Source organism: Danio rerio, chromosome 19 (genome assembly GCF_052040795.2).
Source record: "Danio rerio strain M-AB ecotype USA chromosome 19, GRCz13ab, whole genome shotgun sequence".
In the NCBI taxonomy this organism is placed as follows: Eukaryota; Metazoa; Chordata; class Actinopteri; order Cypriniformes; family Danionidae; genus Danio; species Danio rerio.
The window spans coordinates 15965392-15990515 of NC_141039.2; the positions used below are offsets into that span (position 1 = coordinate 15965392).

Consider the following 25124-nt stretch of genomic DNA (forward strand, 5'->3'; position numbering starts at 1 on the left):
TTTAATAGATTTAAGCATGTTTTAATAAGTGTTATGACTCTCCTGTTGCGGAGTCAGATGCATAAAAAGCATTGTGCTCAGTTAAACAGACAAAATGTTGCCATCCATTAACAATTTGACTTATTTATTTGGCATCTTTATATTCTTGTTTGTTACATGTTGTTGTTCAACAAATGACATTTGATTATAAATTGTAGTAATATTTAATGGAAATTCTTTGGCAGTTTGGCGTTACATTGTTCCGCCATAAGATAGCAACAGAGATCAATATGATCAGTTCTTAATGGTGCAAATATTTTTCCTCAATGGATATTTAAATCTACAGCTAAACAAAATCATCACAAAACAGGTAAATCTCACCAAGTCCATCTATCTCTTTTATATTTTTATTGTTTTAATAATAATATAGTAATGTAGTGGTGTTTGCTTTGATTTTTGCCAACTCTGTTTGTCCAGTTCTAGTTATCTAAACTCATTAGCTTTGATGTCTTCTGTGGTGTTCACCAGGTAGGCTGGATCCAGACTGGAATTGGTACAATTTCTAGAATCCTTTGAATGGACCTTCTAGGACAGAAACAGGAAAGCATAAGTACACAAATTAACATAGATTCCATTTATATATTTTTTCAGACAAAAGATGAGTTTTTTTATTATTTATTAGTTATAACTGTAGAATAAAAGTAAGGACAAAAATGTATAACTTAAGAGTCTCAAATATTATATATAGTACAATGTCTTTGATACATTCATTTTGACATTGCAACTGTATATATTCCCAAATCATGTTTAACAATACTGTATATTTTTCCAAAGTATTTTCTATAATATTCTTTCTTCAGGAAAAAGTCTTTTGTTTAATTTCAGCTAGAATAAAAACAGTTAATTTTTTTTAACCATTTCAAGGTCAACATTATTTAATAATAATATTTTTATTAAGTAATATTTTTGATTGTCTACAAAACAATCCATCATTATACAATAATTTGCCTAATTACCCTCAATGTCACTTTAAGCAGAATACTAGTATCTTGAAAAATATATAGTCAAATTTTTACTATTTACTGTCATCATGGCAAAGATAATATAAATCAGTTAGGGATAAGTAAACAGAAATGGAGGAAAAAATTAAACAGGGTGGCAAATAATTCAGGGGGCTAATAATTCTGACTTCAACTGTATATGTATGTACAGTATGTATGTATGTATGTATGTATGTATGCATATATAAAATCCATCATTCCAAGGAACATTCAAACAGGGTCGCAAACTTGTATGCTTGCAACTATACCTCTAGAGCTGTAGTCAAAAACAAAGTTCCTAACTGTGCTCTATTCCCACTTATTCCCCCTATGCCCTATTAATTTTCATTTAGAACATTCTAACATTTAAACTTGGAATGATTTTTAAAAAAGCATTAAGGTCATCTCTCTTAGGTGTAATTTGCTTTCAAAGTATTCGTACAGTTCAGTTTTACCGATCTTCATGTTTATAATTGTGCTCCCTTCACAGTGCATTTTACAGTTATGCCTCATGACGAAAGCTATAGGGGACCTATTATTTAAAAAGCTGAATTTACGTTACGTCTCCAAAGCTTGTGAAACCAAAAAAAAAAAACAGAAAACACATAGCATACGTTAATTATTTTCATTTATAGTGGGTTATTTATTAAGTATCTGTACTGTATAACACATGTGCCTGTGGGTCAGAACATTTCTGCAGTGGTTTGCATGTCAAATTATAAAAGTAGACTTTTCCAAAAAATTTAAATTTATAAGCAATATCCTAAATAATCATCATCATCATTATTATTATTAATATTAATGTAGGATTTTTTCAAATTTCCTAATAATCCTATATGTTCCATTTACATACATTTCAATTAATATGGAAAGCGAGTGGATGTTTTTACCATAACTAAAATTGAATTTTTAACAGGTTTTGTGTAAAACAATATAATTTGCACAAAGAAATTATGGGGTTCTTCTCTGAAGAAGTTGATTATGGCTGTTTAGAGCGTCATAATGGACGTTTTACGCTATAACTGACATGGTTTAGACGATGGATCTGTGACTGAGAAACTGCGGGTTTTGGGAAAACACTCGTGACTACATCGTTTTTTTCCCAAACAATGCATCGTACTATGATTGTGCAGCTGCAAGTTATGTCATTGTTTGTTTTTTCCTTGTTTGTCGTTGCACCCCAGATCTGTTAATGAAATGTTATTTGAAATGTTAAAAAAAAATACAAATAAAAAAACATTTTAAAACTTATTTTAATAGTTTTAATATTTTGGTGCTTTTTTATTTCATTACAAAAGCTCTAAGAGAAAAGATTTTCAAGAACCTTGTTCACATGTTTCTGCATTATTACAGATGTACTATGTTATTAGTCACTTATTCACTTATCTACAATTAAAAATAGTGACAATGTGGCATAACTCTGTTAAATGCTTAGTTTCTGTTACTGGTAAATATAAATATTTAGATGATCAATACTACCTTTGCTACTGCCTGATACGATTTCGTTATCTAACATATCTGTCTGTAAGGTAACATTGGTCTCACACTGCTCTGTTCTCCTCACATTACAACACAATTACTCTTCTCTAACTGCTGTTATGTCTGTTGGTCTGTCCACAGGCTCATAATTGTATGGCTGTGATGCATCGTTTGTGTGAATGTCTCAGAATATCTTATTTTGGCATCCAAACGTGCACCGCGATCAGTTGTCTTCATACTGTTTATATGTGCGATCTTCCTAGTTCAACGTCACTTACAATCTGGTGATTTTTCACATGCGGAAGAACATTTATGTGACTAAAACGACTACAGATGGCTTAAAAATAAACTTTATGGTGTATTTTAAAGAAAATGTAGTTCCTACTTTACTCTCATGCACATTGACTCACTGGGGTGTCTAACCTACAATATGCTCTTTAAGGCATGTGCTGTTTATGAACTAGCTTTAAAAACAACATACGAGTCACATGAGTTCATATGTGAATATCACTACCTTAGTTAGTTGTTAGTTCATTGTTTGCTAATGTAATACAATTTTCAACTACTCTTGAACTCCTGTTTAAACTGTTTATTTTGATGGAAACGGAACACATTTCTACTGCTTTTCAGTGTAAACACGTATTAGATCAACCATTACATTTAAACACAGGAGTTCCAGAATAATTAGAAATGAGTTAAGGATAATGTGCCCCAAGTAAAATCATCCTGACAAAGAAAACAAGTTTATGTTAGTCACATTTAGCTTATGTAAAAACAAACATGAACTAACAAGTAATTAAACTAGATTCATTGTATTTAGATCTATTGGCATTTACTGTTAATAGATCATGGTAAGAAAATATGCTATTTGCACTTAATGTAAATAGCCATTGCCATTTTCTTATTCTGTTGGCTAATATTTTCCAAATAAACGTTTTTCCCATGGCATACTATAAAAATAAATAGCCTATTAGTTCATTAACATACCATTCTGCTTTCTCCTGCTATATTATAAAAGTGATAAGTATTAAACGTTTATTGTCTCAATTGCAGGTGTCTTTTTGTTGGGTTGCTTTTTTCAAAATGAATCGTAATATTGGTGCCCCATTCAGGGTATATATAGGCAGAACTGTATAAACCCAGATTTTAAAAAAAACAAGGATTTTTAAACACTTTTTCCAGTACTTATTTTTTTTATTCAAGACTGACATGCAGCGTACTGAACACCTGAAATGTATTCTCAGCAATGCACTTTAAATTCAATAAGAACTCTCCAATTTATTCAAATAAAATACATTAGTAATGTAGTAATTAATAATATATTCATAAATAAAAATATAATAAACCTACAATAAATGTGCTTGTAAAATAAAAAATAAAGTAATGTATTTGTTTATGTTCTCTCAAAGATGGAAAGAGAACTGAAAATTTGTACCCAAGTAAAAATACTACTACATTGGTAAAGTAATACTACTAGTAACTAATACTAATATTAAGTGTACAAGTAAAAGTAAAAAAAGTACTCTTTTTTTAAAAAAATACTTAAAATAAGCAATTAGTTAGTTTAATAAAAAAACTGATTTTCATTAAGGCCCTTTTCAAGTGTAAACTTGATAGAATGGTTCAAGTGTTTAATCACAAGGCTATATATATGGGAATTTGCACTACCAAAGGAAGTGTGGTTGCTTTTTCCTTCACCATAATGAATTTTTCAATACCACTGGCAGAACTATAAGGCCATAGATATATTTGATGTCCATTTTATTAAACAATATTTTCTACTTTGAAATGTTTAATTAAAGTATATGAAGAAAAGATTGAAATAGTCTTTTATTTACACATTTTACACTATTTTACTTATTTGCTCACTGCTTTGCAATATGGCAAATTTGTTGAATATATAGCTTTACAGCACATGAAAATTGTTTTACACTTGATTTTAAACTAAAATGATTTTACAAATAAGTACACTGTCAGTAATGAAATAAAAAAAAACAAATGACTTCTGTATTTGAAATATGACAACACTAAAATTTTTGAAGCAGTGTTTTAAGAGCCTTGTTGTTTACTTGCAACATTTGCAGAAATGATTGAATGCACAATACCTGCATTCCCTCGTCAAAATTCAAATTGTATTTAGAAGAGTGACTGACAGGAGGAGAGTCAGTTGCTGTTAGACAAAAAAAGTCTGAAATGTGATTCGGTCAGAATGGCCGGAATAAGAAAACAATAACAGACATCTCTATGGTAAAAACATTTGAAAAGCATTATGCCAATTAATCATTTGTTTTTTAAAAATCATTTTTTTAAGTCCTTACAACAGAGAAAGGCATTTGCCCGTCCTTACATTTCACATAAAACTACACAAGACTGTGATAAACTAACACTATTCAGTTGATCTGAAACCCCAAATACGTTTCCCTTCTGAGTTCAAGATTAAACTCAGAGTTGGTTGAACCACCTTTCTGAAACAGACCCCAGTTTGAGCATCAATGTGCTGCAGCTCTTTTTAGAAATAAGGGGCAGAGACGAGCAACGGTTTATGTTTGAACTTTAAACACAAACACATTGGGCTCTATTTTAACGATCTAGGCGTAAAGTTCAAAGCACAGGGCACAAAAGCATTAAGGGCGTGTCTGAATCCACTTTTGCTATTTTAAGGACGAAAAAATCCACTCTGCCTCATAGCGCATGATCTAACAGGGTTGAGCTTATTCTCTTAATGAGTTATAGGTGTGTTTTAAGAATAAACCAATCAGAGTTTCATCTCCTATTCACTTTAAGAGACTGTTGTGTCGCGCCTTGGCGCATTAGCTATTTACATGGCGGACTTTAAAGGTGAAAAACTAAACGCTTCATTACCAAGAAAACAGTTAAATATCTGCAGTGTGAAAATGAGAGAATGAGCCTCCTCATTTTTTACTTTCACTATCTTTTGTAGATAAGAAAACATGTTGTACACACAAATCAATTAGCCTATACCGAACTAATTTAGTTTGATTGCAAAGATTTGTTCTCTATCTATTTCTAAATCTATTTCTAAATTCAAAATCTATTTCTAAATTCAATTCTAATTTCCAGCAAACGAATAAGTGAACAATTATAAGGAAGTGTGCTCAAACAACTGAGTTATTTCCAAACACGTATGCTATGCCCCATATGGTCCAAAACCTGACAAGTGGACAAATCTAAGCTTGTTTAAAAAAAAAAACAAATATACACATGCAAATGGATTTACTATTTAAACAACATGGTGGAAACGGCAAAACTAGTGTTGCACTGGTCTAAAAATAGAAACGCGTCTTGAGCCTTATTGGGCTGAGTGTATGATAGGGCCCATTGTATTACATATAATAAAACAAAACTGTTTGTTGTGTTTTTCAATTTTCATTATGTAAATGTAATAAGCTCATTCTGTTATTATGAACATATGGTTGACAGACCTACCTAGTGGTTAATCCCCCATTCATGCAGAATCAAGGCATCTAGTGTATATAATCATCCAACTGACTACAGGCATCAGGCCATCCTGGAAAACAAGAAAAATATCTTCACTAACATTGTAAAAGCTGCACATATACTTTAATTTTATAGATTTAAAAAGTGATTGTTCACCAAAAAGTGAAATTTACTCACTATTTACTCTCCCTCTAATGCAGGGGTGTCCAAACTCGGGTCACCCTAATCAAACACACCTGAAGCAGCTAATCAAGTTCTTACTAGATATACTAGAAACCCCAGGGCAGGTGTGTTGAAGCAAGTTAGAGCTAAACTCAGCACCACAGCGGCCCTCAAGAAACCTTCAAGGGTTTCGTTAATCTGTTGGACAAAAAAAATAACAGTAACCACTTATCATTTATGGAAGTCAATGGGTAAAGGTTTTTAACATTTTTCTAAATAAATTTATTTGTTTGGAACAAAAACAAACTTAAACAGGTTTGTAACCATTTAAGGATGAGTAAATGAAGGCAGAATTTAAGATTTTGGTAAAAAAAAAAAAAAAGCCAAATATAAAACAAGCATCTTATTAAACGTATGGAACAGGCAATAAATATGCTGATGATTCAGTCTTTATGAGCCTCTTTTATGGCAGAAAAGAGAAACATGGCCATTCTTGGATTTTTTTCATAAAGTGATGTAATGATTCTAAACGTGTTGAATAAAAAAACATAAAGAAATGTGTATAGACTTGAGAAAAAAATAAAATATAATATAATATAATATATTGCACCTACATTCATTAATGGAGAGCATACAGAAAAGTTTTTTGACCTGGTTTTAGAGATAGGACTCGTGGGTTAAGTGTATTAACACTCAAGCTAAGCAGAGACATTGTTTTTTGATGTCCTTTTGAATCAGCAATAAAATGCTTAAGATATTTTACTCTGCTTTTATTAAAAGTATATTGACTTGTTTGCAGTATTTGCTGGTATGGCAATGCTACTGAGAGTCAAGAAAAGTGTTTAAGGAAAATAGTCACCACTTCTAGTAAACTGGAATACATTTACAAAGATGGAGTGGTCATAAAGGCAATCAGTATTGTGGCTGATTCAATGCACCCATTTAGTTCCTCATCTGACTATTTGCCATCTGAGCAGAGATACTAGCCGCGTTTCCACTATCGCGCCTAAAGCGAGCGAGCCAGGGCGAGCCAAGGCCAGTGGCGTTTCCACTGTCACTTCCGGGGCCTAATCGGGCCAAAGCGGGGCTTTCTCGGGGCCAACGGCCAGCCTTTTTCGGCCCGCCGAATACCTTGGGCCAAGGAGGGCCAGCCGGGGCTTCGGGGCGGAGTGAAAGGAGAGGCGGGCACAGTTTTCCGATCGCACTCGAGTACATGTGCCAAACAAATAAATAAATAAGGGAAAGAAAACATCTGGAACAAATTATAGGCTGGGTCTTTTTTGCATATGATCGCCCTTAATTTCTCTTTTAAATGTAAGGCTGTTGCATAAAATGATAGTTTTAATAAGTCACTTTTCTTTGCTGCATCTTTGATGTTTCAATAACGCATAATAATCTTTACACCATATTAAAGACACAGCAGACAGTAAAGGTTTTCAAGAGGTTTTGTCAAGTTTAATACTGTAAGTGTGTTTTTGCGCGTTTAGATGCCTGTGTGTGTGTGTGAGACCGAAAAAAAGAGCGCTCCATTCATAGCTCTGTTGATGCCGCGAGCGGCTTTTTTCTTTTATTTTTATTGTTTTAATTTATTTCGGGGATAATACACTATATATAGAACAGTAGGACATTAAACTTTACAAATTTCATGTCCACTTTTGTAGGCTCAAAACAATAGTGTCATATCTAGATAAAATAGCCCTATATTGAAATAATTTAAAGAATTACAAATATTAGATAGGCCTATAATAAAATCACATTAAATAAATAAACCAATATAAAACTAACAAAAGCTATAGCTATAACAATTAGGTACTATATCAAACTGTTTCAAATTTATATTAAACTTTCATTTTTCAAAAGCCTCTTTGAAAAAAAGATTTTAGATATTTTCTAAAAAAATAAAAATAAATAAACACCGGAAAATGTTTTAAATATTATTTATAAAGTATTTGGATACGATGAAATTAATCAAATCATGCAAACAGAGCATTTTCGGGGTGAGTGAAAGCAGAAATAGGCGAACTTTTTTTCTGTCTGCAGTTGCGCAGCACTTTTTTGACGGGGAAAACTGCAAGTTCAAAATGTGTTCTGTGTCCTCAAACAAGTGTGTATGTTTTTATATGACGTGGTAAAATTAAAAAAGGGAATTTTAAATACATAAAGAGCTTTGTTAGTGCATAGCTGCTGAGCGCAACGAAATATAGGCAATATTTTATTACGTGCTGTGCTGAAACACTGAACACTTTCCTTTACTTAAGATATAATAAGCAACATCTTTAAATAAAGGGTAAATCACCTAACCTAGTGTCATAAAGCCTATAGGGGGAAAATAATCATGTTTCAGTTCTCTCCGGAGCATTTGGGATGAATGTTGGACAGATTCTGTCTAGAAGATGTTATAAAATACATTTTATATCGAGTTATTAACTGAGAATTTTATATATGTGGTGTTATATTATGGATGTGTGCGCTCCCTGCGCTCCGGGTCCCTCCGTTGGTGGCAAGACCACTGGATTTCGATGCCAGTCGGTCGGCGAGTAAATGAATGAAAACACACAGGCATGTGCGTATAGACATGCGTTGTACTGCTGTACAGTAACGTGTCATTTGTTTGTTTTGGTTGTCCTAATTTTAATAGTTTCGTGATGATGTGATGGTGGGCTTTATCTGCATGATTCTCGCTGAAGTGGGCGGTTTGAGTGACGTTCGATTCGGGGGATGTTCTGGAGGCGGGGTTTGCGTGACGCGCTGCGAGCTACTAGCCCCACAGTGGAAACGCGACATGATTTCGGCCTCACTGCTCAACCTCCCGGGCGATTGGCCCGGCCTGGCCCGATATAAGCCCTGGCTCGCACTGGCCTGATAGTGGAAATGCGGCTACTGTCTCCCTGTGGTGTCAAAAACAGACTAGTCAGCTGGACTGCTTATTGTGTTTTATTCTATTTATTTATTTTATATACTGTTGAATGTGAACATGTTGTCTTTGGCATGTTGTTTGGTGTGATGCCTGCTAAATAATTCTGCAAATCAATAACAACTAAACAAATATACAAACTAGACAAATAACCCTACCTACCTACTATCTAACAGCATAAGCGATGATTTTCGCCTGCACCTTGTAGTACACTCCTTTTTGAGAGCCATCTTGAAACCCTGAGTGAATCCAAGTAGACAGACAAACAGCTTATGGAAAATTCAAATTCTACATAAGCTCATATGCGAGGGCCACAAAGATGAAACACTGCCTTCATTCTGGTTGAAGATAACGGATGTACCTCAAACTACAAAACAAAATGATGAAACAGGTAAGATATTACATATTAATAATAAAAATGCCAGTTATCATCATCATCACCATCAGTATTATACATTTAAAAAACAAAAAGAACATATTTACATGAAATCACACATTTTCGAAGGTCAATCATCATTAATTAATCCATCATAATCTGTTCTTTCCTTTCCCAATGTATGATCTCTTAAAATATAAAGACGTTTCCTGGATACACATTTATTAATACTAGCATAAAATGTTTAGATGTAATTTATGTGAGGCCTAAAAGAAAAGACTTAAGCAAATTTAAATAAAATTACATAAGATGAATAAATACAGGACCTATGCTACTTGGTAAAAATAGGTATTGGCAATGAAAATATATATTTTTTATAATAATTACAACATTTTAGAGTTGGCTAGTTTTTAAAAGAAAAGTTTTAAAAGATTTGTTTGACCTTTGAGTTTCTAAAATTCACTCTATGGGGAAAATATTAACTTGAGAGCATTTTAAAAGATATAGGCACCATTAAATCAAAGAACATAATTGAATATATAAATATAATCAATATACATGTATATTATTTTAACTGTAATATTCACATTAATTTATTAATTACTTAACAATTATAATACAGTTATTATTTTTTTTAAACATCATTGTTTTAATTATTTATTAGGAATTGAATATAGGAATTGAGTGAATAGGCCTATATATGAATAATTTAGACAAATACAAAAATGCGATTAAATAATAAAATCAATAATAATTTAATAACCCTACACAGCACTTTTTATTCATATCTAATGACGATTATAACACAAACAATAACACATTTTAATCTTCAATTATTCATTAATAAACCTTTTAATTTGTCACTTTTTACTCCGTGACTAGCCCGCGAAACCAGGCGGTGGGCATTATATAAGTTGAGGTCTGTGCCCATCGCGGACACAGCCTGGGTCATTTAAGTGGACATTCCTAACGAACATAACTGCCAGTTTTCCTGAGGTAAACGTCTTTTTTAACTTTATCGTTATATTTTATTATAAATTGGTTATAACTTGTTCATACAAGTACCTACGAATAAAATGGTGTTTTAAATATCAAGAATAATGGTTATTATATCGAGTACGTTATTCATTAATAAAGATGAGGGGTATTTGGCGCTTGTTTTCGTGTTAATAACAATAACGTTATATACAATGTCAGAAAAATGTCGCTTCTAGTAAATGTACTACATTTACTATTCAAAAACAGTATTCTCGTATTTTTTCCGTGTTTTCTCTACAATCGCTATATGTAGGCTATCTTACGCCGCTAACGGTTTAAACGGTAAAAGCCGTTTAGCAAGTATGAAGCATTTTACGGTAACTAACGTTAGTGGTAACACAAATCCGACTGAGACTTTAATTTAGAGTCCGTCATATTATTTGTTAGATTAAAAAAGCAAAACAATACTACAAACAAACAGCAGGTTGTCCCACATTTGGTTTGACTGAATCAATGTGCGTGTATTACAGTGCCTGTGCGTCTGTGTGTGTAAAAAGAGCGCCAGCTCATTCATTCATTACAGCCAGGCTATGAGACCAAGAAACGCTAACGTTACACTTTTAAATTAATATAATAAGCTGTAAGGTCTCAGTCGGATAGAGTGCACTCTGCGTTTTGCTTATCTTATAAGTGCAATTTTAGGCTATGTTTTCAGTCTTTATTAACTGTGTAATCTGTTTTCTTTTCAGTGCCGACTGCCCCTGCTTCTTGTAAGTACCATTGATTTTATACACTTTAATCAATTAAAAAAAAAACATTTAAAACTACAAATACTTTAAATTTAGACATTTGCAATAAAACCTAATTTTGTCTTGTTTTTTCCCTTATTTTGTTAACATCAGCTACCCCAAAGGCTCTTTTAAGGGCCGAAAAATATCTTTGGAAATGTAAGTTTTAACTGACAATATTTACACGTCTCAATATTTAGGTTTAGACAATTTAGACCCGTTTTGACCCGGGACCTTTAATTATTATTATCATCAAATTAAAATTATAATCTTATATATTTTTATAATTTTTAAAACGTTTATCATTATTATAAATTATAAATTGAACTGATTATGAATTGAAATCGTTTTTTAAATCAAGATAAGTAGGCAAAACCCGGGAAGGACATTGAAAGGTTTGTGGTGAGACACTGTTTAGTTGCTTGGTATCATTTTGAAATAATTAGTTGTCAAGTGAATTTGTTGATTCATCCAGTATTTATCCGACAGGCTTAGTAGCAGCAAAGTTGGACTATGTGTTTTTCACATTTTTATAACATTTTAAGTTAACACATCTTTGTATATTTTTAATAGTCTGTCTCTAAATGTAATGTATCTCTGCGTAGAACCTAGCCTGGGATCACTTTTGCATATGCAGAAAACATTTATTTAAATTAAAAACCGAAAATATCCTTAACTGTTTAATTAATGCATTAACCCAGTAAGTGTTTTACAATGTCATGCAGTTATGACACCTGTCGAAGTTTAATGTAGCTTGAACACACGAAGAACATTATGTGACATAAGTGACGCATCGCGACATAGTCAGTGACACTGAACCGTGGGGTGTGCAGGTTACCATCAGGTTACCAAAGCTTAAACCATCTCCTTCATGTAAATATCATTTATATAATATGCACTAAAGTCTGGCCTATATTTGACGCTTCAGTCGACGTTATCAAGTTAATTTTAAGTTGAAAACCGTTTAGCGGAAATGAATTATGTGATCACGTGTAAAAAGAAGGTTTTCACAAATCAGAGAACTATTTGATGAGAGAAAACGCAGAAAGTTTGACAAATGTGGGTTTTCTAAGTTTATGTATAGTTAACGTTACATGAAGCCATGTAAAGCATTTTTTCCCACTTTTATAGAATGTCCCTAAATAAAACTTTCACCTGTCCGCTAATGCGAGCGCAATTTGCGTCAGGCTGATTATTTGTCACCATTTACACACCAAACAATGCAATATTTATTTATCACCTTATGATTTATTTCTCTTTTAATCTATAATGGCAAGCGCATGACCGACGCCTCACGGAAGCCACAGTTCAGTGTCCCACCTAACGTTACTTCATCATCTGACAAACTACAACGCAACGCTAAATTTATTTACTAACGTTAACGTTTCCTTACGTTTTATCACTCGCTTTTAACCCTAATACCCAGCGCATGGACATGTAGAAACTGACATTGCTAATTCCTATGCAAGAATGAAGTAAAATATTTTCGCCAACGTTAGCCTACACAGACTTCATATGATGTCCATATTTTCTTGATTTGTAACACATTAGAATATAGTAATGACAATAAAATACTTACCTAGTCAGCCTTTAGGTGTTTGAAAACATTAACAATGCCCACAACAAATGCAACTACGATACTGCGAATCCCCGAAGCATGCGAGAATCTCGGCGGGAATTTTTTCTTTAGCACGTTTTTGGCGAACGACACACTGCTAGTTTATACCGCCGCCTAACGGAAAAATGGTAATTTACTCCAAGACCAAAAGTGTCCCTAGGAAATAACTAAATAAACACTTCCTAATAATGATAATCCAATAAAATTTTATTTGTATAGCACTTTTCATAATTACTCCAAAACAACTTCACAAAAGGTGCAAATATTAGTTTTCACATCTTAACCAGGATTGTTAATAATTATGGAGGGCACTGCAAATGTCGATGATGCTGTTGGCCCGCTAAAAATCAGCATACAAGAAAAAAGTCATAGGTGAAATTAAACATCTTTAAGAATAAAAATGTAAAGTCTACTCATGGCTTCTTGTTTGTTACTGGATTGGAAGGTCTTATCACTGGCATTGTGTTTCACATTCTTTGCTAATATCTTTATGCAATTTCAGATGTTATTTTACATATTAACATATAACACAAAAGATTTGTTTAAGAACTGTGTTTAATTGTTAAATGCCTATTTTCGCAGTCATCCTGCATCTCTGACTTGTCATAAATATTAATTATATTAAAATTAAATAAATATATTTTTAATTTGCAGACATGTAATATCTAGTGCATTCAGTGATGTTTTTCTTTTTTTCAGCAGAACACAGAACATCTGAGCTTTGTAAGTATGTTTTAACTGTATAATACTGTTAGATTAATTAAAGCTACATAATGTTGTATGTACAAAAAACCGGCAACCATCATCCCAGTCTCATGTTCTGACTTTAACAACGCATTTAACAAATGCCTGGCTGGTCCATGATGGTCTTATATATATATATATATATATATATATATATATATATATATATATATATATAACTTTTGGTAGTTAAACACGTCACACAGTTTTAAATACATGGTACATAAAGGCAATGATAAAAGCTTAAAAGTTAAACTGATTGAAAGATGTTTGCATCAAGTCTTCTATCACTTTATGTTGAACATAAAATGTAAAAATTCTTAGATGACATAAAAGTAGTGTTGGATAGAGTACACTTTAGGAAACACAGATATAATCAAAATATCACTCTAGCTAAATTAAATATAACTTTTGTACCTTCAGGAAAATACTCATGTGCACCTATAAGCTTTGGCAAAACATGCCTTTATCAGTATCAATGTCATAATGCATACACATGCACATGCACATGAGTTTGCTTTTTAATATATTAGCCATGTGTTAGCCATATATTAGTTAATAAATATTATTAACTGTCATCACGGCAAAGATAAAATAAATCAGTTATTAAAAAAGAGTTATGTCTTGAAAAATATCTATTAGAATATTATGTGCTGTCATCATGACAAAATAAATCAGTTATAAAATAAATCAGTTATTAGAAAATAGATATTACAACTATTATGTTTAGAAATGTGTTGAAAATGTTCTTATACACACACACACACACACACACACACACACACACACACACACACACACACACACACACACACACACAGTTGAAGTCAGAATTATTAGCCCCCCTAAATTATTTGCCGCCTGTTCATTTCTTCCCCAATTTCTGGTTAACGGAGAAAATATTTTTTCAGCACATTTGTTATCATAATAGTTTTAATACCTCATTTAACTGATTTATTTTATCTTTGTCATGATGAGAGTAAAAAATATTAGACTAGATATTCTTCAAGACACTTCTATACAGCTTAAAGTTACATATAAAGGCTTAACTAGGTAATTACGTTAACAGGTTAGGGTAATTAGGCAAGCTATTGTATAACGATGATTATAATGATGTATAACGACGAACTGTAGAATATCGAAAAAAAAAAAGATATATATATAGCTTAAAGAAGCTAATAATTTTGTCCTTAAAATGTTTTTTTTAATAGAAATGTCTTTTATTCTAGCCAAAATAAAACAAATAAGACTTTCTCCAGAAGAAAAAGAAAACATTATCAGACATACAGTAAAAATTCCCTTGCTTTGTTAAACAACGCTGGTAAATATTTAAAAAATAATAAAAATAATTCTGACATCTACTATATATTTTTAAATAAAATTATTAGCCATCATTATACAATGACTTGTCTAATTACCCTAACCTGCATATAGTTAACCTAATTAACCTAGTTAATCCTGTAAATGTCACTTTAAGCTGTATAGAAGTGTCTTAAAATATATCTAGTCTAATATTATTTACTGTCATCATAGCAAAGATAAAATAAATCAGTTATTAGAAATGAGTTATTAACACTATTATGATTAGAAATGTGTTAGAAAATTCTTCTCTCTGTTAAACAGAAATTGGGGGGAAAAATAAACTGGGGGTTACACTGTGTGTGTGTGTGTGTGTGTGTGTGTGTGTGTGTGTGTGTGTGTGTGTGTGTGTGTGTGTGTGTGTGTGTGTTTTAGTATGTATGTATGTGGTTGTCCTATTGAACATAAAATAAGATAATTTTAGGAGATTGTCCCCAAAAATTTGTTTCTTTTGCTAAACACAAAAGAAGATATTTTGAAAATTTGAAAATCCAGAAGCCATTGACTTCTATAGGACTTTAAGTTTCAACTGGATATCAATGGCTACTGGTTTAAATTTTTTAAAAATATTTTCATTTGTGAAAAAAAAATACAAAGGGGTGTGGAACCCCTTTAGGGTGTGTAAATGAAGAGGTTTTTGTTGTTGTTGAATTCTGAAATAAAGTAAAAAAGGTTGCATGCGATTAGTAAACTAATTATTCAGGGAGATAATAGATTAAAGGCAATTACATATATTTTCTATGTGGTTTTAATTCTTCTTTTATTCATACATTTTTTTGTCTTTCAGGAGAATTTCCAAAGCAACAACATCACAAGATCCAAGTAATAATACATACACAATACATTAGAACCTAAACATGTATAGACCTAGCTCGTATAGAAATACAAATATAGCTTAATACATGTGCAGTACATGTACAAAATATTGACAATAGCACACATTTACACACATCACAATGTCCTACTGGACAAAAAGAAGAAAGACTTTGGCCACTGTGCAAGAGATAGAACAGGAGATTTTGAATGAATACAAAATACAAACAGAAAACAATCCCGAATCTACTGCACAAGTTAACGCATCTCAAAACTTTGAAAATAGAGATGAATTGCCTTCTTGCAATATAGTTTCCTCTCTTGCGACCGACCACGATAACCCATGTTGGCTTGATTCTGATTCTGAATCTCTTTCTGACAGTGGTAGTATCTCTGATACAGACCAACCAAATGCAGAATCTGACAGCAGTAGCAACGATTCAGTTAATCAGTTGCAAAAAAAACTGCAAACATGGGCAGCATCTTTTTGCATACCTCTCATAGCTCTAACAGCACTACTGGCAATCTTGAGGTCCGAATTTCCTGATTTGCCCAAGGATGCAAGGACTCTTCTTGGCACACAGACAAAGGTACCTGTAACTAAGATATGTAATGGGGAATATTACCATTTTGGCCTGGTCAGTTGTCTACTGAAGACATTGGACCATATTGCCAGTTTGCCAAAAATAACAACTCTTGCTTTGCAATTTAACATTGATGGAATTCCCCTTTTCAAAAGCTCCAAAACTCAATTTTGGCCAATTCTCGGAACGATTGACTGTGACAAAACACGATCGCCATTTATAATTGGTTTATTTTGTGGCAATAGCAAACCAAGCTCAGTCTGGGAATACTTGAGAGACTTCATTGCAGAACTGAGGATAGTTCTGCGTGAAGGTATTGTGAGGAATGGAACTCGGTTTAAGGTTGTAGTCTCCTCCTTCATATGTGATGCCCCTGCAAGGGCATTTGTCAAACATGTCAAGTCTCACAATGGCTACTATGGCTGTGACAAGTGTTCCCAGACTGGAGTTTGGTCCAATAAAATGACGTATCCTGAAACTGACGCACCTTTACGTACGGACGATGACTTTGAAAAAATGAAAAATGAAGAACACCATTTGGGTAACAGTTTAGGCCCCTTGACTGGAGTAGTAAAAATGATAACCCAGTTTCCAATTGATTACATGCACACCTGCTGTCTCGGAGTGACAAGAAGACTGATTCAAATGTGGATGAAAGGCAAACAGCTCAGAACAAGGTTGTCTTCACAGCAAATTCAAAAGATCTCAGACAGGCTTGTTGCTCTCCGTCCTTTTATGCCTAAAGAATTTGCCAGAAAGCCTCGTTCGTTGAGAGATGTGGATAGATGGAAGGCCACAGAGTTCCGTCAATTTATGATCTATACTGGGCCGATTGTTTTAAAAGGATTTGTCGAAAATGAAATTTACGACAATTTTATGCTCTTTTCTGCTGGCATGTTTCTGCTCCTCAGCCCTGGCCTTCCTGGTTCAATGATAGAAATTGCCAACAAGATTCTGTCATCATTTGTAAAACATTACAGCCAGCTTTACGGCACAGATGAAGTTGTTTACAATGTTCACCAAGTGATTCATCTTGCAGAAGAGTATAAAGCATTTGGCCCTCTTGACAACATATCTGCATTTCCATATGAGAACTACTTAGGAACACTGAAACGGTTGGTTAGAAAACCAGATCAACCTTTGCAGCAGGTTGTCAGAAGACTATCAGAAATGCCCACAAAACAATCTCACAAATCAAATCAAGAATCACATCTCTCTTCAAGTACAAAAGACCCAAAGCTGGTGCATTTCTCTGATTGTGTTTTATCACCAAACCAAGGAGACAACTGCATTCAAATTGACACAGGCATTGCTGTAATTAAGAACATAATGAAACAGGGTGAAACTGTCCATTTAGTGTGTCAGACGTTCAAGAAAATGGAATCTTTTTACACTTACCCGTGCGACTCCTCTGCAAATGGCTGTCACAGAGTCTCTGTCTTGCAAGAAAAGACTGATTTGGTACCTTTGTCTAGTGTAAAACAAAAATATGTCCTTCTTCCAGAAAATGAAAACAGTTTTTTTGCGCTACCCCTCATCCATTGTAGATAAAGTTCCCTAAGCATAGAAAACACAGTAAATACTTACATGTAGTGTCAGCTTCTTTTGGGATTTTTTTAATAATGCTAACCACAGACTAATTGCATCAAAAGTAACAGTCTGTATTGCGTAATTTATGTGTGTGCACATTATAATACACATATCATACATGTGCCTATATATATATATATATATATATACACACACCTGTATGTATGTCTGTATGTATATTTTGCACTATTACAATATTTTTTATCAATTGAATTTATTACAATACTAAACATACAATACATATTTTATATATAAATAGTTATGTTTATTATACTAAATATATACACATACACAGATCTTATATAATATTTATACCCTCAGACCTTAAAAGGTACTGCCCCAGTGACAGCTTTCATACCTTTATTTCTAAAAGTGTATGTATGTAAACAGTTTTTTTTCTATTCCTGTTATTTTCCCATACTGACATTACATAAAGATAAATGCATTTACACATCCCTTTTACATATCACACATCACAGGTTTGTAATGGGTATGGGAGCTGAACACGCAGCAACCCATAACAAACCACACATATTGATTCACACTGAGATCTAGAGATAAGAGATCTTTTAGTTACTTTTTTTCCTGTCCTAAACAGTGATGGATAACCAGTGTTATGCACTGGTAGAATTCCCTGACAAGGGAACAGATGTTGTCCCTGAAAATTGGCTTTTGGGTCAAAAATGTTATTGGCCAAATTACAATCCTACAAAAATAAAGACAGCTGTGAAGAAAAAAGAAGCTGTCAAAGACGGATGGAAACTATTTGAGCCTGTTCGTCTACTTAAAAAGTGTGGTAAGAGTTGTATGCAAATATTAAATTATTTATTATCTCCATGAACTTGTTACTATTCAAGATTCACTGAAGATTTTTATTTATTTTAAATAAATATTATTTATTGTCTATATATTATTAGATACCTTAGAGAAAGCACAGAAGATGCTAAAAATGTATGTGGAGTCCAATCTCCCTACATCTGAATTAACTTCTGATGAAGAGGGAAGTGGAAACAAAATAAAAAGAAAGAAAAGGTTAACTTTATATACTAAAAAAACTATTAAAGTGATGTCTTATTGATAACTAATTTGAGTGTTTCACTTCACAGGCCTAATCCACGATTTATTGACTTCTCAGAAAACGATTCTGATCAGGACATAACATCACATAAATTGAGGCTTGCTGCAGCACCCCCAATAGATTTTACAGGTAATGAACTTTTTTATTGTAACTATTAATTGTTACTTTTTTCAGAAGTAACAATATCTTGTTAAGGGTGATAAAGTAATTATAATAGAAAAAGTTACATTAAAGTTACATTGCTAGTAATAATATAGTAGCATTTCTGTTTTAGTCTTTTTAACATCCTGCTCATTCTGACATTTTTGTAGCTATGAATGCTTCAGCAAATCTGGCTTCAGGACAGACTGATTCAGGCTGCCATGGTAAAAATGCACATTCCCCCCAGTAAATTCACTAATTTTCTGAATACTCCACAAGTTATTCCCCAGTTTAGGCATCTTTTCCTCTTTAAGCTGCAGTCACATTGGGCTTTTCCTCGCATAGACTCCCATTCATACGCACGCGAATGCGTCAGACCGGAAACGCAGGGTCATGCGTTAAGTTTCGCAGGTTGCTGCGGTGCAAAGTTCAAGCTTGGTGAACTCTGACCTGCGAAATCGCATCACTTGACTGCGTGAGACCAATCGAGGATTAAAGCTACGGTCACATTAGAGATTGAGCATGCCAAATTCTGTCGTGCGGCACTGCGAAAAGGGACGGGATTAAACAAGTTTATTAGACATTTTAAAAAAAAGCGAGCGATTGCTTCATGTTTTAAAATTCTGTCCAGGGATGTCATGCTTTGATCTTTTGATTGTTTTTCTCTAAACATAAATTTTAAACATTGACCAATGGCTTGCTTTTTTAAATGTCTAATCATCTAGTTTAATAGCTACTGCCCCTTTTCACAGCGCCGTACGACAACATTTTGCATGCTCAAACTCTAGTGTGACCACAGCAAGGCTTTCTAAAAATATCAGTGCAGGTGTGTTGAGGCAAGTTGGAGCTACAATCTGCAGAACACCGGCCCTTTAGGGGTTTGGGCACCCCTACCATAAGTTAAAACATGAGCGCATGCATTGAACACCACAAGTTCTCTTTCGTGATATTTAAAACCATCAATAAACCTTAAACACTCTTTTTTTTTACCTTTTAACCTATTTTCTCTATTAGCCTATTGATTTTTCATAATCATTGGAGGCCGAAATTGAAAATTACTTTTGATTAATTGCACAGTCCTGTAATATTAGCTATTATGGCGAAGTCGTAACTAACTTAACTTTAAATGACTTACACTTTGAAACGTTTCTCCCTACATCCAAGTCTTGCACAAGTAGCTCTAATGAATGTCCTGGAAGTTTTGGCGTCAGTCACTTGAGGCAGGTAAAAGCAACCAATCGCATTGTCTCAGTGTTTGGGAAGGGGAGTACTCCCGTCGGTTAACCCTTTTGGAACCTTTTTATCTTAATTGTTAACAGAGTATTATTTTATTTTGAATGCGATTAAATTATTGGGTGGAACATATCAATGATTGGTTAATATTTGTGGGATCTTGTCCAGAAAAAAACATGCATTTTTATTTTTTAGAACTAAAAAAACTTTCATTTGTTTTTAGTCAATCCAAAAAGAGGACATATTGAGCACCATGGGACAAGCCATGTACAACACCAAGAGTGTTGGGTAAGTAAGTTACTTAAAATGTATATATTTTTTATTACTAATTGCATTATTAAAATTGGTTTCACATTATTTTCGTTGTTATTTTGATTAATTTTCTATGAATTAATTAGAAATTAATTGTATTATTCAGTCAAACATAGTCTTATATCTTTAAAAATTAAGTTTTTTTAATAGCACACATAACAATATTTAGCTAGCAAACAGAATTACTATGCAAAAAAGTAATGTATGTATATATATATATATATATATATATATATATATATATATATATATATATATATATATATATAATGTATGTATATATATATATATATATATATATATATATATATATATATATATATATATATATATATATACATACATAGGGTATATATATATATTTTTTTTTTATATATAAATATATCAAAACAACAAATTTTTTCGAAACAATGACTTCATATTCCATACTTAAAATGTGTGTTCATTCTTAAATTTCTAAATCAAATTAATTTATTTAAAATAATAAAAAAGAAAATTATTTAGTTTTTACTCTGCTATATTTCCAATATCAAATTTGTAACTTTTTATGTTTTTCATATAAAAATGTTTTTTCATATGAAAATAAGATAATTCTGTGAAGCATACTTATATAAAAAACTACTGTCAAATTTATTTGCAATATTTTAGGCAGGTATATTATAAGTAACTGCAATAAAATTTCTACAAAATTAATAGTAATCTTCATTTTCTCAGCCTTTAAATGAAATAATTATAGTCACTAATTACTTTGCAATTGCACCAAACTCACCAGGACCCAGCCTACCTTGCACACCAGAACACACAATATAATGAAACACACCAGGTCACAGCCTACCGAGCACATGAAGACACTCACGAAGGACACCAGGACAGACACCATCAAGCACACCAGGACAGACACCACCAATCCCACCAGGACACATATAGAGCTCAGCTGGACACAAGATATAGTCCTCACTTGGACCCACAGTACAGAGCTCACCAAAGTACATACTACAGAGATCACCAGGGAACACTGAGTGAACTGGTTAATGGTAATGATTTAAGCAAATACATCTACACTACACCTTTATGTTAATTTCATGCTCATTCCTCACTTTGTAATGCATTTTATTTAGTTTGGACTTAAACAGGCTAAACTGTATCCACTAATACATCTTGACATCCATGTTCCTTGCATTTTTAAAGAGCGATACATGGACCAAACCTCAAGTCAGACTGCCTCCGCCCTTGTTCCCAGTGGTATGTTTTTCTAAGTGTAACCCCTCAAAGTTTATTAGAGATTGTTTCACCACATTTCTAATCATAATAGTTTTAATAACTCATTTCTAATAACTGATTTATTTTATCTTTATCATGATGACAGTTCATCATTTTTCATTAGATATTTTTCAAGACACTTCTATACAGCTTAAAGTGACATTTACTAGCTTAACTAGGTTAATTAGGTTAACTAGGCAGGTTAGGGTAATTAGGCAAGTTAATGTGTGATGGTTTGTTCAGTAGACTATCAAAAATTAGCTTAAAGGGGCTAATAATATTGACCTTAAAATGTTTTTTTTTTAAACTGCTTTTATTCTAGCCAAATAAAACAAATAAGACTTTTTCCAGAATAAAAAAAATATTATTTTATACTGTTTATATATTATACTGTGAAAATATCCTGAATCTGTAAAACATAATTTGGGAAATATTTAAAAAAAGAAAAAAAAATCAAAGGGCCTAAAAATTCTGTCTTTAACTGTATGTATATATATATATATATATATGTGTGTGTATATGTGTGTATGTATGTAGTGTTTTGGTTTGTTTGTTTAATCTTAGTCTTTCAATTACTAATGACAGAAATTAGCTTGAGTTTCTCCCTCTACAATATTTATTAACTAATTGATTAATTGTTTTCTTTGCAGAGTTGTCTCCTTTTAAAAGGAACGTTTTGAAAATTTTATTGGAAATAAAAAATGAGCAACGAGAACAGAGGGCAATGATACAGCAATTACAGGGAGCGCCAATACCCATTCCACTTCAAGCCGAAAGCAGCTTTGCTTTCCCAGCACAGTCACTGGATGACTTTGATGCCCTTGAGAAGATGCTGCAAAATGATGCTGAGACAAACAGATTGGTATGTCTAGTAATGTAGTTACAATTATGTTTCACTTTTTTTAGGTCTAGGACACACTAGATCAGGGATAACCAAACTTGTTCCTGGAGGTCCGGTGTCCAGCAGATTTGAACTCCAACCCTATAATTAAACACACCTGAACAAGCAAATCAAGGTCTTACTAGGTATACTTGAAACATCCAGGCAGGTGTGTTGAGGCAAGTTGGAGCTAAACCTTGCACAATAGTATCTGGATGCAGCTTTTTATGATGTAAGTTGAGATTGCATCACTTAGCGATGCAATGTCAGACACAATGCACTCAATGGAGTGAGTGACGTCACTGTGACAGGTAGGGTTAAGAGTGGGGTTAGGTGAGCACATTAAAAAGCATTGATGCAGCTCAGATTGCACTGCACCAGTTCTGCATTCAGACCCCTCTCACCCTGCAGGGCACCGGATCTTCAGTAACGAGATTGGTAATCCTTGCACATGATGTTCATATCTTTAAATATTATTTGAAAATGTTAATACATTTTTAAATAATAGTTTAAGATTTGAACATATAATAACATTAGTAAATGTTACATTAGTAAAAACAAAAGTTTACTAATCCCATTAGCCTATTAGTTCCTCATCACTACAGCAAGAGTGCTCTTAGGATTTTGTTAATGTGGTGGCATGGGACAGAGGAACTAATAGGCTCATGGGATTAGTAAACATTTTATATTTAATAGCCATTTGATCCTTAATCAAATGCTAAGTTTTATCTTCATCATAATCTACACTACTACACCATAAAGCATCTAAGAAACCTGTTTTGATATATTTGCATTAAAATTATGGTTTGTTTATCTAGATTCTTTTGGTAAATTTGTGAACAAAAGTTATTGATGATTGAAGTCAACAGATAATGCCAAAAATAAAAAATAAAAATGTCAAGCAACCTCTCAGATATCAATCAAAATTTGCAATATTCCATCTAGATAACTTAACTGAATGTTTTGTCTGGTTTTGTGTGGATTTAGATGAACATTTATGTTAATGCTGATGTTGATTCTCATTAGATTTGCCAGCTGTCACTACTTGGTGGACTCAACTTGCAGGACACTGTGAGACGCATGTTAAGCCATGTTTTAACAAACAGGTTGGCATCCCATTTTAATTGGGCTGGACGTGGAAAGAAAAGGAGCTTTGAAGCCTCAAATTTGCAAAAGACAATGTTCCGTAAGTAATAGTTGGTTTTCTATACAAACAATCTCTAAAAAATGTAGACATGATTAAATATATTAGATAAATGTGAAAAAAATAACACAATGTTAGTTTTTGTTCTTTTTTTACTTTCAGGTGCATTAAGAAATACTTCCCAGGGGAAAGAAGCATCAAAAACAGACTTTAGCGAAGTAGTAAAAAAATGGTTACGTTACGCTCCAGACAGAGATGGTGGCAGTGGACGACAATAAGTTCCAAAATGAGATCTTGCTAATCAGTTTGTTTTGTTTTGTTGTGTTGACTGTTGACAGTTTCATCTAATTTTCAAAATTTTTAAATGACATTAAATTTAAGAAAATTTTTAAATAAAAAAGTGTATTAGCATCTTATTGTCAATAAAGGTGTAAGTCTTTTAGGTGTTCAGTTTTAAACATAATAAAATTAATAATATTAGATTGTTTTGGTGAGATTTCCATTAAAATTCCTGTAGGCCTGTAACATTCAGCTATATGAGGTAGGCTACAATTATATTGTTTTAATGCTTGTAATTAGAATGATTAATTGAGTAGTAATATTGTAGTAATTAATATATATATTTTATTTTATATGTAGGTCAGTATGTGGCGTGTTTGCCGTCAAGACCATACAGTACGTGCATTCCACTGAAATGTAAGTTTGTGCATTTTTACCGCTACATATGTTTATTATAAACACTGAACATGGGAGTTTGTGTGTGCTATTATTTTTTACAGACTCTTAGCTTCTACAATGTTTAAATGTATATCCCCAGAACAATATCTAATAGATATTGTAAAAGTATCTTTAATGTTTTTACATTTATCATTGGTGTTTTTACATGCTCCTTTTCACAGAAGCATTGTGTTTGTTGCTGCATGCGATTCAACCAACAGGAGAAGATCTTAACGCTATCCACACTTGTACGATGAGAATGTGAGTTTCACAACTTCTGCCAGTCACAAATCCAGAGACCAAGATCCTCTGTCTTAGTTAAAAAAAATCATATTAGGGTTTAGTTAGCCTACATTTTCTTGTTTTCTATTCTCAAAGTTAATTTACATGCCAGCTAAGGATCTGTTATTTTACAATAAGTTTAGTAAAATCATGGCAAGCAGTAAAATTGTGAACAAAGTAATTTTTTTTTTAAA

The 25124-nt window shown here is 32.8% G+C and overlaps 2 protein-coding genes and 1 long non-coding RNA gene across 11 annotated transcripts; 2 read left to right on the forward strand and 1 right to left on the reverse strand.

The window, feature by feature from the left end:
• LOC147845001 (uncharacterized) lies at positions 1-12845 on the reverse strand. 3 transcript variants are annotated; one of them, XR_015483691.1, is made up of 5 exons: positions 12755-12845; positions 9196-9272; positions 6135-6317; positions 5946-6027; positions 1-564 (listed from the first exon to the last, which is right to left on the reverse strand). It is a non-coding gene; the product is annotated as an uncharacterized LOC147845001 (long non-coding RNA). The 3 variants fall into 3 exon arrangements; XR_015483692.1 differs by having other exon boundaries at positions 1-561; positions 9196-9400; XR_015483690.1 differs by having other exon boundaries at positions 9196-9400.
• Positions 10190-24411, forward strand: LOC110439580 (uncharacterized). Of its 7 annotated transcripts, none has more exons than XM_088651489.1 (15): positions 10190-10405; positions 11137-11157; positions 11290-11334; positions 13493-13516; positions 15684-15718; positions 18482-18679; positions 18801-18915; positions 18990-19090; positions 19273-19326; positions 20559-20623; positions 21420-21681; positions 21836-21889; positions 22558-22769; positions 23814-23973; positions 24094-24411. In XM_088651489.1, coding segments are annotated over exons 5-15 (1338 nt in total). In that variant the 5' UTR covers positions 10190-10405; positions 11137-11157; positions 11290-11334; positions 13493-13516; positions 15684-15717; the 3' UTR covers positions 24210-24411. The 7 variants fall into 7 exon arrangements, 5 of the variants coding, with proteins under 5 accessions (XP_088507615.1, XP_088507613.1, XP_088507616.1 ...); XM_088651487.1 differs by having other exon boundaries at positions 10194-10405; positions 13496-13516; XR_015945320.1 differs by lacking the exon at positions 24094-24411 and having other exon boundaries at positions 10245-10405; positions 22558-23338; positions 23463-23973.
• On the forward strand, positions 15740-17955 carry LOC147845002 (uncharacterized). Its single transcript, XM_087248600.1, has one exon. It carries the CDS (start codon positions 15853-15855, stop codon positions 17842-17844), a length of 1992 nt encoding a protein of 663 aa, XP_087104726.1. The 5' UTR covers positions 15740-15852; the 3' UTR covers positions 17845-17955.
• Positions 24412-25124: the final 713 nt, after the last annotated feature.

Bases quoted from the DNA above. Each gene is read 5' to 3' on its own strand.
- LOC110439580 (XM_088651489.1), top strand. The intron at 18,680-18,800 runs GTAAGAGTTGTA...ATATATTATTAG, and splicing joins TCGTCTACTTAAAAAGTGTG to ATACCTTAGAGAAAGCACAG. The intron at 23,974-24,093 runs GTAAGTAATAGT...TTTTACTTTCAG, and splicing joins TTTGCAAAAGACAATGTTCC to GTGCATTAAGAAATACTTCC.
- LOC147845002 (XM_087248600.1), top strand. From the start codon at position 15,853: ATGTCCTACTGGACAAAAAGAAGAAAGACTTTGGCCACTGTGCAAGAG.